The sequence below is a fragment of the Acipenser ruthenus genome, chromosome 18, assembly GCF_902713425.1.
Source record: "Acipenser ruthenus chromosome 18, fAciRut3.2 maternal haplotype, whole genome shotgun sequence".
Lineage (NCBI taxonomy): Eukaryota > Metazoa > Chordata > Actinopteri > Acipenseriformes > Acipenseridae > Acipenser > Acipenser ruthenus.
Genome location: NC_081206.1, coordinates 21,664,323 through 21,677,849, shown reverse-complemented (window position 1 = coordinate 21,677,849; position 13,527 = coordinate 21,664,323). Strand labels below are relative to the sequence as shown.

Below are 13,527 nucleotides of genomic sequence, written 5' to 3'. Positions count from 1 at the left end.
TCAGTTTGGTTAGTAATGAATACAGCAATTTCATCTACATAGGCTGTTGTCTTCACTGGTTTACCAGGACACTGAGGAATGGACAGTCCAGCCAGTTTTTAATATTACACAAATGTCCCTTTTTAGGGAGGAGAGTGATAATCGCGCTTCTGCAGCCAGAACTTTCTCCTGCACACTCTCCCTGAAAATCCCCAACATGTCCTCTCCCAGCAGAGACCAGAACTTTTTATAAAACTCCACTGGGAGGCCATCAAGTCCAGGTGTCTTTTGTTCAGCCCATGGAGGATCTCACCAGCTCCCCCTGCACCTTTATGTCCTAAACCCCTTTTATTACATTTTAGGCCCTCCAATCAGCATTTCATTTGGGTTGGACTCCAGAGCTCTCTGGAGCTGTAGGATGTCCACCTCCAGCTCTCTCATGGTTTTATTTAAGCTCTTTGTGTCGTTTCTAGTGTATTGCTGACAAAAAGATCAAGTCTGCGCCTTCCCTACATCCCACCATTGCTGCAATTTTTTTTTTAGATCTCCATCTCTCCCCCCAAAAAAGGAAAAACGTTCCTAAAATGCTCGTCATTAAAATATTGTATTAAAATGCCAGTATGCACTTTGTAGTCTCAGAGAGGGGAGCAACACGCTAACAGAAACTAAACTGTGATCTGACACGCTTGTGGGGGTGATTAAAACAAGATTTAAAAATATTTAAACTATGTTTAACAGTATAAACCCAATCCAGTCTGGCCATGGAAACATCAGTGCCATTTGTTTTGAACCAAGTATATTGCCTATCCTTTGCATTAAGGTTTCTCCACACATCAACTAGTTCAATATAGTTTACAATCATAACCAGTTCCCTGGCAGACTGGGGATGTGGCTCAATGTGATTCTGATCTAATTTACTGTTAGCTGTGCAATTTAAAATCTTCATCTAAAACTAACAACTGTTCAGTTTTACATTCTGCCAAAAGGTCTTCAATCCTCTGGAGGAAGCTTACTATCTCCCTGCAATCAGTAGGTGCATAGACATTAATAAAAACAAACACTCGACCTTCAATAACCACCTGGACTCTGAGTAGGCGTCCTTGTATGACGTCACAGACAATTACAGAGCCTGGTTTAAACCGCTCAGAAAACAAAATGCCAAGCCCAGCACTCACATTGGTTCCATTACTGAAGAAAACATCCTGAGCAGAAACCTTTTGTTTTAAACCTCATACTGAGCTCATCAACAAATCAATATCGGGAAGAATGGCTTTGAATTGGGAGGAGGAGGAGGTGTCGGCCCAGCTTATTGAAACAACACTTCTGGTCCCTTGAGGACAGTTCTGAGTGTCTTTATCATTATCCTTCATAGTGTCTGCAGTCATGTCTTCAAGGGAGGATCGGTGCACATGCATGTGCATATGCATCTGTGTGCGTGCATGCAGATTAATTGGTTTTGCTTTAGGGATTGCTCTGTTGTAACAGGCCCCATATGTCATTAACTTGTTTTTATGTTCTCTGGAATGAACCAGCAATTTGCACACTGTATAAGGAAAACCTTTTTTTTTTTTAATACACATAACAGGTTTTGTTTTTATGACATAATGATAGTGCTGTTAAAATTGCAAAGACGCCAAAGTGAAGCAGCTATCAAAACTCGAGTGTGAGTTTTGATAGCTGCTATCAAAACTCGAGTGCAGAGACGAGTCGTGTGTGTGGGGGCGGTTGTGTAAGATATGGTGATATTGCACATGAATGAGTAAACACAAATACAATTTGGTTTGTGGCTGTCCAATCTGTTTCCAATTTTCCAATCTGTTTAGGACTAAAGTACAAAATAACTTGGTACGGCACAGTAAAAGTGTGACACTGCCACCATTTTGTTTTTCTAAAAGACTACTGTATAAAAGGTGTGTTTTGTTTTAGAAACAGGAGTTGGAGTCCTTGGGGATGCTCATGTGCATTGCAACTTGTCTTGTTGATGTTAAAAAGCTGCAGTTACTGTCATTCAGGTCCCTGTGTGCACCACTGAAGACCAAAAGCGTAAACCACAAATGCAATATTACTGTACATACCACAGCACCAGAAACCACTCTGCCACAAGGCTCGGCTGACATGATCTTGTAAGCTTTGGCAGTGCACTTTGTGTCTGTCAAGTCTGTGCTGTTGTCTTGTAGGGATTTACTATGAATTTCCTTTAGAGCTTGTTTTTGCCCCCCACCCAAAATGCATAATAGTTAGCATTTGGGCTGTAGCAAGCAATACATTATTGTAATAAAATATTCTTTAGAGATTAATGCATGCAAATAATTTTATATCACCTTATTAAACCAGATATGTCAAACAGTAATATGGCAAGTATCCCTTTTTTATATTCCTACAATAATTTTAGGTAGATTTGATTTTGTCCAACAGTAACAAGCTTCAAAGCAAACCAACAATAATATATGCTCCTTAGGCAATATATTCATCAATACAGATTCTTGCTCTTGGAACTTGTAAACGTTATAGCAATAATTGTGAAACTAGAAATGCATACAAAAGTGTTTCTTAATCTGTAAATTTGGTTATGTCCTAATGCCACATTTCCATCTTCCATATCTAAAACACAATCTCATCTCATTCTGAATGCCAACTTCATCGCCCATCAATTTAATGTTCTGGTTAAGTTAACATCACACTTGTTTAGATAGCAGCCACAGCTCCCAATACAACCTCAAAGTATGATGTATATCAGTATTTTCAATGCATAAAAAGTGTCAACAAATTGTCATCTAATCTGTAATCTAACTGCCTTTTGAATTACAAACCATTAATGTTGCGCTTGCCAAGAAGTAGATCCAACAGACATTGATAACAAAGCAAACAGACACCATTGTTTGAATACACACTGAGGAAGGCTTACAGTTACAACATGTCGTTTTTTAAAACCGAATTTAAAATTTATGTGACGTGAGTGTTTGACCAAAGCACCTGAAGTGAATGTTATGACCTGAGATTCCAAGTGTGCTTTGGAGTTGAGCAAGCCCTTTGATTATTTTATTGGGGATACATTAGCAGCCAACTGTATAAGGGAGCTTGGTTTAATATGACAGTAACTAATGATGGAGAATGCTCAAGGGGGTACATTCTCACATGGATACATTTATAAAAGCAACTCAAAATGTTACTCTTCTAAGGTTTTGCCCTGTGAATGCGAAAAGAACAAGTAAACAAGCCCTACTTCCACTCCACTGCTGTTTGGTTGCTTTTTATATTAGGTGCCCTTTGACACAGCTCTGATTTTGTGACTATTTGACAAACCCAGAGATTAAACCACCATCCCTAAAGACTTTATTTTAGCAAAGCCAGTTTCTGCCATCAGTGTTACGTAACTTAAGCAGCTGTCAAGTCTTTAATGAGAAACTCATTAAAATGTGCTGGCCGGTTCTTAACACCAGAGATACCTTTTAGATTTTTCCACCCTCTTGGCCACCACCTGCAGCTCCACTGGCCCATTTCATGACGTGTACACTTAGAGAAACATCATTGTTTCCGTTTGGTGACCCTGTCAGGTCTAGGTGAGGCTCTGATGGTTTTTCCTGAAAGTCTTTGAGGGATTGAATTGTTAAGAGTGCTTGCTACCCTTTCTTCATTTTTTTTTTTGACTGACATGAAAGGATGAACAAAAGCTCACAGTGCAGGGTGCAGCATCTAAGATGGATTCAATCCAAACAAACAGCACCACTTTTATGACCTGCATAATTGTGTTCTTGTATATTCAAGAATAATTAATATAAAATTGCACCATACAACCGCGAACACTTCCTGTTTGTGGTGGTGTTTTTTTTTTTTGTTTGGGTGATTGAAAAAAAAAAAGGTTTCTTTTTGGTATTTGTGATAAGTAGAAAATTGTAGGTTTTATCATGTTAATTTCTAAATGGGCATATATGTATTTCTAAATGAATTATGCATGCTTTGCCTCCATCTATTTTTTCACATCTATACTGATGTGAAAAAATATTCTCCCGGCTAATTTTTTTTAATGTGTACATATAATGAATGATATACGGTATGATGTTAATAAATAATACAACAGATAAATGTGCATTAAATCATTAAATAAAAAACAAAAGTAAAAATGTAGCACCACACTGGCCCGGTGCAGTACTTGACTTCTCAGTATGTTGGCGCTCAAGGATGTTGATGCTTTGAAACCAGGGATTCTTAATTCCCTTTCCACACAGCTGGTCCATTTTAGAATCGGTACTCATCCCAGTGGTAATTTGAGATTCTGATGCACAGCAGGTGGTCAGCCACCTCAATGATAAATCTCTACAATAACAGCCTTGGGTATCCACTGATGTGCCTTTGCGGCATGCTCCCTGAGTGAAGCTACAGTCAGAATGATCTATCTGTTAATAGCAGGTGCTTTTATTTGGAAATCCAACTGCAGTGAATGCATTAAGTTGGACAAATAACCACTGAGGTATGCAGCTATTTTATGTGGTGTGTTTTTTTTTATTTTTGTTTGTTGTGCTCAGGAAGTTTTGCAAGCGAGCACATCTCAATAATTTATTTTAAACTTTGTGATAATTCTGTGATGTCCACTGGCAGCTAGGTTAGGGCCAGACAATTGATTTTACTGAGCCACATTTGAACCTAGCTAAAAAAAATGAAGGTAGCTATGTTTTTAAACAGGATAAACAAGCTGCAAAGATTTTGGACATTAAGAGCTATTGGAATCTCCATGCAGAACAGTTCATTCCTTCCTAATAGCAGAAATAATTCAAATTCCACACATGCAGCTTCTGTCTGAACTTTATGGTGTTAGGATGTCAGGTTTCCATGGCAGCGGATTATCATAACAGTTGTTTTTTTTCTGGTGGTACGAGTGTGGGTTTCATCTCGCCTGGTTATGCTGCTTAAATAGGATCCCCCAAATTGTGAGCGGAGAGGATTTCTGAGAAATTATCCATCATTGTGTGTTGACAGCAGACCAATTAAATCATTCCTCTAAACCAGGCCTCCGTAAGCAACCAAGAACCGTCAACTAATGAGGGCAGGGCTTTTCCATTTAAAGACCAATCCAGGCCACTTTCTACATAACAAATTAACCAACAAGACTTGATTCAAACATGATGGAGTCTGTTTTGAAGTACAGAGTGTTGGTGCACTCTGCTTGCGCCACAGGGAAGCTACTTTTGTTACCTAAGGGGCAGAAATGTATAAGACGGCTGAAATCCAACGATAATAAATGCCCATTATAAAAAGAGCACTAGTTTATATGTTGTGAAAGTTACGTTTTATAATTTAGTTTTTGAATAATTCAGAAGGTTGTGGTGGTGGAAAAAAAAATGAGATCTTGGTAATTTTACTGTAGAATGTTGTCACTAAATTTGTAGATCCCCATTTATAACTTTATGCTGCGTCGTATAGAAGTTGCACGCTTGGCTCGCAGTGGAAAGTCGTAGAAAACAGGCTTCAAATAACTTTTTTTTTTCCCACTGAAGCAGAAAAGTCCACTGGAGAATGTTAACAAACTGAAAGCCATCACATGAAAAAAAATGGAAAGGTGAAAAAAGTTAACAGGGGAATAATAGTGTCATTTATTATTATTATTATTATTATTATTATTATTTTTTTTTTTTAATTTAGTGGTCGCCAATTTATTTTTATTGTTTTCTCCCTAATTTAATAATGTCCAATTATTTTTAGGCTCAGCCCACCGCTACTACCCTGTCCTCCGAAGCGTGTGCCATCAGCCGAGCGCTTTTTTTACACGCCCCCTGCGAGCTCCTGTCCTCGGTCGGCAAAGGAATAACCTGGACTCGAACTCGCGACGTCCAGACTATAGGGCGCACTGCTCTCCACACGGAGCGCCTTTACTGGATGCGCCACTCGGGAGCCCTCAATAGTATAATTTTCTAATTGCATGCTGGGGAACCCCAATGTTTTAGCTTATGCCACCTTCAGTGGAATACCATTGCACTGAAACGAAGACAATAGCTGAAATGTCTGTCTACTTTACCTACAGTTTACAGTGTTTAAACTGTCTTCTTGTACTGGGAACTCGCTGGTAATGTATGGCGTGTGTAATACTGCAAGAGCGAGCCAAGGAAGCAACAATCAATAGCAAAACTAATAAAAGATAGCCCAATTAACTTAATAACGCCACCATAACAGAAAATATTTTCATCTTAAGATTTCACCAAATATGTTCTCCCTTATCTTCTCATGCTTTCTTTAACATTCTTCAGTTCACTTTTTTCTTTGCCTCCTGAAACGAGTGTCATTCACACGTCTGCAGGGTTAATGTTCAGTATGTGCTAACCAGCCGCTGCATGTTCCTCTTAATGGAACTGCTTAGAGGTCATTCACACTTGATCAATTGGGGTGGAGTGATTTTAGAAGTGTGTGAATCAAAAATAATTTCAGCATTGAAGACATTGAGAGACTTCTAGTTGGAACATTTGTTTATTGAATTTTCTGTTTTAGTATTTCTGAATAATAGCTCTATAAATGATAACATCCTAGCAGATGCTGAGGGTTGGTGAGTGACAACAACTCCATTTGACCTGGAGCAGGCCCTTACTGTGTGAAAGCCAATCCGAGACTTAACTTTGTCAACAACGGTGATGGCATGCTGGGAATAGCAAGAGTTTTATCACAGGATGGAGATAATCTCACCACAGTATTTAATCGGAATGGGAAATGATTCCAGCTGGTCTTCATATTAGATACCTGACCATGCCTACCATTTCCTTTAAAAGGCTATCATTCTGTGGGTTAACACTGACAGCCCCTGTGCCCAATACTGCTCTACTGGCTGGTATCAAATCTGAACTGTTTAGGCCAGTTGAGAAGAACACTGGCCATGACCAACCCATGTGTCCTGGTGCCACAGAATCCAGCCCTTGTAATTGTATTTGCCCTGTGGGCATACAACACTGAAGGATTGTGAGTTGGGACTTTAAGTATATTCTATTGAAGCCCTGATGCAGCAAGAGCAGATGCTGTGTTAATGAGAATTGATTTTACTACAAATTAGTAGTCAGTACTTTCAAAATGCATTAACATTTGATATATGCTTTTAAGCTGAGTGATACATTTTTTTATTATTATTTAAGACTCTGGTAACTAATTTCTGTCAGTGGGTGCCATTAGGGTCCATAGCTCTTGAGATGCTTGCCAAAAAGCTGTGAGAACACTTTGACTCGGCATGCCAAATGCTGATTAGCTACTAACTTATTGTGCAGAACAGATGCAGGTAGAAGGATGGGTCCATTTTAGTTAATGTGTCTGGTGCCCTGGACTGCATTGTTACAGAAATGAATTGGGTATCCAGAGTTTTGTTTTACTATTACTGCTTCCTTACCTTTTTTATGATGTTTGCAACCATTCTGAATGGTTCTTCTTGCAGTTAATAAACTTGTGTTTTTATTAATCTTTTGCCAAGTCTGTGTTAAGCTCCCCTTCAGTTGTAGTTGCCTGCCATATTTAATGCAGATTTGAACAGCAAAGTGTCTTTTATATTAGTAACCAGCTCTTATAGCTGTAAAGACTCTTAGGCTGATCTAGCTTATCATGTCTATGGCAGCTTCTGAACCTCTTTACAAAGGATCCTTTTTGAAAAGTTTAGCTACAGGTAAAGAATGAGGCAAATGCAGTACTAATTGGATTTCCATCCTGTCAGCTAGACCAGGTGTCTCTTCAGGTGAGCAGCACTTGGGGTGTTTTGAGAGCTCTCCCCATATTGCTGCAAACATGCAGGGTGGTTTTTAAAGCTGGCTGGCCGCTGTGCAGTGTTGCTGTGAAAAAACTAACCTTCCTAGCCAGTTTTGATAGATGATACCCATCAAGATAAGCTGCCTGTCCCTGTGAAATGCTGCATTCTGCTGTTTTTAATGATATTGTGTAAGTTAATATGGTGTGTGGGTGTCTTATTGTATAAGAGATGTCATCTTGTGCAGTTTTGGTGAGAGGACTGTGAAGCAAAGCTACTCAAACTGTGAAATGATGTCTCTTTTAATAATATATTCTTTAACCCCTCAGTGAATATCCTGTCAGAAGTGGGGGAATAACAATGAGATGTATATTAGTTTTTGGACAAATATTCAAACACTGCTTGCATTTATTTGTGGCAAACATAATCGTGAATCATTTTTTTGTTCATATACATAATTTATTAATGACTGAATCAACAATATATATTTCAAAGGAAACTAATGCATGATTGGTCTGAAATAAATAACATTCTCCTGTGAGTATTTTCTCGTTTCTTTAATAGGTACAGTAGTTTAATAGGGTAAAAAAAAAAGAAATTACTCCTGTTTTTTTGTAATATGGTGCAAATTATACTTTTTTTCCTCCAATTAATTCAATATTAGAGTACACACATTTGTTTGACTTTTTAAAGAATATTTAAACATGAAAAGCCCATGTTTGTCCCAGCTCCAGCTCTATGGCCTGTCATGGTAGATCTAAGATCTTGTGATTTGAAATTTGGTAAGGACATCTTTTAAGTTAGTCTGGAGATATTGCACTATACAAATATTGACTGGAGTTGAGGCTTGATGCCCGAGAGTTGAAAACGTGACACAGTGGGTTATAAATATTTCAACTTTCCTTCAAAGTAGAAGTTCAGTGTGTTTATGCATCAGCAGTCCAAAAGGTATAACAATACCCATGTTATTATTATTATTATTATTTATTTCTTAGCTGACGCCCTTATCCAGGACGACTTACAATTGTTACAAGATATCACATTATTTTTACATTCAATTACCCATTTGTACAGTTGGGTTTTTACTGGAGCAATCTAGGTAAAGTACCTTGCTCAAGGGTACCGCAGCAGTGTTACCACCGGGGATTGAACCCACAACCCTCCAGTCAAGAGTCCAGAGCCCTAACCACTACTCCACGAGAGCGTTCTGTTAAAAGGAACAAATGAAACTCAAGGACAGCTCATTTATTTGAGAGTATTGTAATTCGTTCTTCATTTCCTACGTGAATTCATTACCGTTCCTCACTTTTCAGAGCAGAGGCAAAAGCCAGTTATGCAAGTGCTTTATACTGAAATGCTGTTCAGAAAAGATTTCTGGTTTATTGCTGGTTTAAAAAAATGATACTGCTGGTAGTAAAATGTAGAAGTGAACTGGATGCTTAATATCTTAAAGAACACAACCACACAGTCCAAATCTGTTTTAAATGTGAGAAATGCATCATTACCTCCAGCATTAAAATCTGTTTTTGTAATATACACATTTACATAAAACATTTGCAATTTTAAAGTTTTCCTTCCTTCCTAATGTTTTTCATAATGTGTGCCTTTAACTTTGAACTTCAAGACAAATTACTGATTGGATCATTTATAAGCCTTGCAAATAAACTCCAACTTCACTTAACAGATCATCTTTGCCCCCAGGTTACATGAGTCATCCATAACTGCAAACACTCCATCACAAGATGAACAGGCAGGCCTTGTTCCTTTTAACAGAACGCTCTTGGTCAGGACATGGGTATTGTTATACCTTTTGGTCTACTGATGCATAAACACACTGAACTTCTACTTTGAAGGAAAGTTGCACCATGTGGTGAGGGGGCTTGTTTATGAGGTCACAGAACCCCTCAATGAAGTGCAGCCCATACAATATTCTGTGTGTGTGTGTGTGTGTGTTTGTGTAACATGCATATTGTATATATGTATAAAAGAGCAGGTGTCATAAATAAGCAAATAACAGCCATTAACGGATCAACAAAATATGAAGGCAAGGCACATTTAATTTAATGCAAAAAAATAACTTGACATTGTCCCCATAAAGCTGCGACCTTGGCTTACCTTTAGCATTAAACTTGTTCAGTACCACTTCTTTCCACTGGTGCGGAATCATCCGGGGGAGTTGTTGCTGCAGTGTCCTGAAAGCTGTTTGCGCTTGCCGCTGGCTGTTCATCAGGAATCCGACTATTAACTTCCTTGCTGCTAGTCCATTTTCTAATATCCATTGTTGTAGCTTTCACGATATATATTTAAAATTTACTTTTTTCAACTGCTCAATTCACGCTGTATGTGCGGCAGTTATCTATGTGGAAAAGAGACTAAAGAAGGGGGGGTTATGTGGGAGTGGACATTCTGGGCATTGCAAATGGAAAATACTTGGATAAATATTGAAGCAGACACACACGTCATAGCAGAAATACAAAGTTGACCAAAACACACTAAAAAGCTCTGAACATGTAGTGTAAATGTAATCATTTATTAAGGATGGGAGAAGAACAAACTGGCCGTGCAATGTCTGCTCTTGTTTGGCTGCTGTTCTGCTTTATGTTTACAAACTTTACTTTTACTTTGAATCAGTTGAGTTGAATCCTTGTTCGTTCACTGGAGGTGAACTTTTAGCATATGACAGGAGAACAAAGCGGAGAATTTAAAAAGCAAAGAAGCAATGGATCAGACAATTACTCTGTGGACAATCTGATTGACATATTTCAAAGGGGAGCTCAGGTATTTATGCACAACAGAGATCTGAGGAGTCATTGAACCGCTACACTGTGCCTTTAGAGTTGCATTCAGCTTTCTGATTGGGTGTCTCATGCATTTTCAATGGAATGGAATAATGCGCTGCTTGCAAAGCCGTTACACAGTATATCTATATTCACACTGACAGGAGAGTCATTTTTTTTGTTTAAAACACATACAAGGAGTTCTAATAGAGCCCCTTACTTTTATTTTCTTAGTTTATTTTCTTAGTTTTATTAGAGTATCAATGAAACCACACTCCTTCCCACAGTAGGGAACTGAAGGTGGTTCTGTGGAACTGAATTGTAGGAAAGAACAATGCCAGTCACAACATAAAAAGGAATTGGACAGGCCACTAATGGGTACTGAAAATGAATGAGCTGGGGTTGGAGATTTGCAGAAAGCCTTTCTGGTGGTGTTAAGAGAAGTAAGCCTTTAAGCAGGAGCTAGCTTTTAAAACCTTCATTCTGAAGCTGGGTGACTCCTAGAATTTTCAGTTAAAATAAATGCTGTATTAATTTGTGACAAGATAATATTGCTGTTTCCATTTTCTACAAGAGTTTTTGGAATGTGTTTTTTTTTTTTAAATACATGGAACATTTTTTTTATTATTGTTGCACTAACCCATTTATTCAGTGTTATTATATCCAGAATATAACTCTGGATATGATCTTTTCTTTTGAGCTTTTTCCTTGAACTCTGCTCTAAGGATGCTGCAGCCACATCAATGGTCTTGTATTAGTCTTGAATCCTGAAAAGTGGCATTTCTAACATACTACTTGTTACATGCAATTCCGTTGCTCAGTTCTTATTATCTTTCATACACAATTCAAACTTGTATTATGTAGCATCAACATTTTAATGGGAAATTAATTTAAATCCTCAACTGTCCTTGACTTAACGTTTAACTGAAAAATGAGTTGTGTTTTTTTTTTTTAAATGATGACCTTGCATTTGATTTTTCCTTTTTTTCTAAGTTTAATCCTGTATATTCTCTTGATGCATTGTATACTACTGTAAGTGAATACAGCATCTGAAAATCAATGTAAAAAACGTAACTGCATTCAAAAACAAAAAAATGAAAATGTATATGATAATTAACAGTAAATGCCATTTTACACAGAAGATTTTTAAACATTTTCATCTATTAAACAATTTACAGCTTTATACACAGTGTAAACTTTCCATTGCTGTTTTGTTGTTGGAAGGGTTTTGCATGATGGTTCTACTCCACAGACCGTCCTTCTCAAAAATAAACCAAGTTTCTTTTTCAGGAGGATCTCGGATATCAAACTAATATGTTATAAAAAAAATTAAATAAAGTCTTTGAAAAAAAAATCTTTTAATTGACTCATGTGAATAGTTCCTTGGTAGAATTGCTATAAGCTTTCAAAAACGATTGCAAAGCCCAAGTTTATAACTTAACTATATGTCGAAGAACAATGATTTTAAAAACAAACCCGTAACAGCAGCCTGATTGTTTGTTTGGTCTGTATTTGCCTGTTAAACCAATAGAAACGAGCCCTCTTGTGACTTTGTGTACGGTGTGTTTGGTTCTGCTGAATTATTCTCCTGTGCTGGAGCTGTGGGTCTCTCTGAATACATGTCGTGATATGCCAGGTGGACCAGGTTCTTGTGTAAGGACTCATTAATCTTTGTCTTTTAATTGCAGCTATCCGTGAATTTCCAGAAGATATATTCACAAACCAGGAGAGACAACGGGGGGGTGTGCTGCTTCATATATTTGCGGTAGGTGTGTTTTGCTGTTTTATTTTATAGGGGTCAAGTTCAAGTACATGAGGAGCTAGAGGTCACTGCTGAAACGGGAATACAAAATACAACAGCTGGTTGCCCTGCCAGTTTTAGACTTGCCTATAACAACATTAAGACAATCAATAGTTTGTAAGAAGGCCAGATGATAGTTGTTTTGCTGTTTTGTGTTTCTCAATTGGCTGTTGCAGAGAGGGCTATTCCTACAGTACTGTTTGGATACTTAACCTGGGGGAAAACAAAAAAAAAACTACTAAAGAATTACCAGCAATGGCAGAATTGGTATATTCAGAACAAACATTGTACACTGATACAGTACAAAACATGGTACTGCAATGGATTACAATTTTAATTCATCCAGTACCATTGCAATACAATTTGTATACTTACCACTGGCTTGTACAAGAGTACCAGGCGTACTTGGAGCAGGGGTGGCAAACGCTGGCCCTTCCAGTCCTGGTCTTTGTTCCAAACCTGTTCTAAATAGTTTTAATTAAACCTCCAACCAGACAAAGTAGTTAATGATCTAATTTTACCTGGCAAACCTGGAGCGGAATAGCCCTCCAGGACCATCATTTGACACCCTTGACTTGGAGTTTAGACATGTTTCTGAGAGCTCTACTGAGGCCATAGAGGTGCTTTTTAAGTTTTTTTTTTTTTTTAAGGTTGTTTTTTTTTGTGGTGTGTTGTTTTTTTTTTTCATTTTAAAAATGTGATGACTGAAACAGAATATGATACGAAGGGAATCGAAATATTAGAAAGGTCATTGATAACTATGATCTTCCATACCAAGTTGCTTTTTAATTGTGGCTTCATCCTTGGGTGGTTACAATACAATAAAAAAAGATAAAGCACATTTCAGTTTTCAAATAAATTGGGACGTGAAATCAGACTTGCACAGTACTGTACTAATGAAACCAACCAAAAAAAAAAAAACAACACACTGTTCAGCCATTCAGAATCCTTTATTTTAATTATGCCTGCAATAGTCATTGGGATTTAAAAAAAATATGATGGAATACTCTCCAAATGGAATATCTCTTTGTTATGACATAGATGATTTAAACCTGAATTTCAAAAGGCACATTTTCAACTTTTTGTGGTCGGTCTTGCTCCAATGGATAGATTAATGTAAAAGGCTCATAATTGATATTCTATAGATAGTGGTTAATGGAAACTGTTCCGTAATCTCAAGGGACTGTAAAATGAAAAAGTTACTGCGTATGGAAACTAGGTTTAATTATTTTCATCACTCATACAGTAGCGAGGACCGGTTTGCA

The 13,527-nt window shown here is 37.6% G+C and overlaps 1 protein-coding gene across 2 annotated transcripts in view; it reads left to right on the top strand.

The window, feature by feature from the left end:
- LOC117422570 (sodium/potassium/calcium exchanger 4-like) overlaps positions 1 to 13,527 on the top strand; it is a 67,480-nt gene that overhangs the window by 29,107 nt on the left and 24,846 nt on the right. For both annotated transcript variants that reach the window (XM_058991517.1, XM_058991518.1), the window contains exon 3: positions 12,150 to 12,226. In XM_058991517.1, coding sequence (XP_058847500.1) covers positions 12,150 to 12,226 — 77 coding nt within the window. The remainder of the gene's footprint in view (positions 1 to 12,149; positions 12,227 to 13,527) is intronic.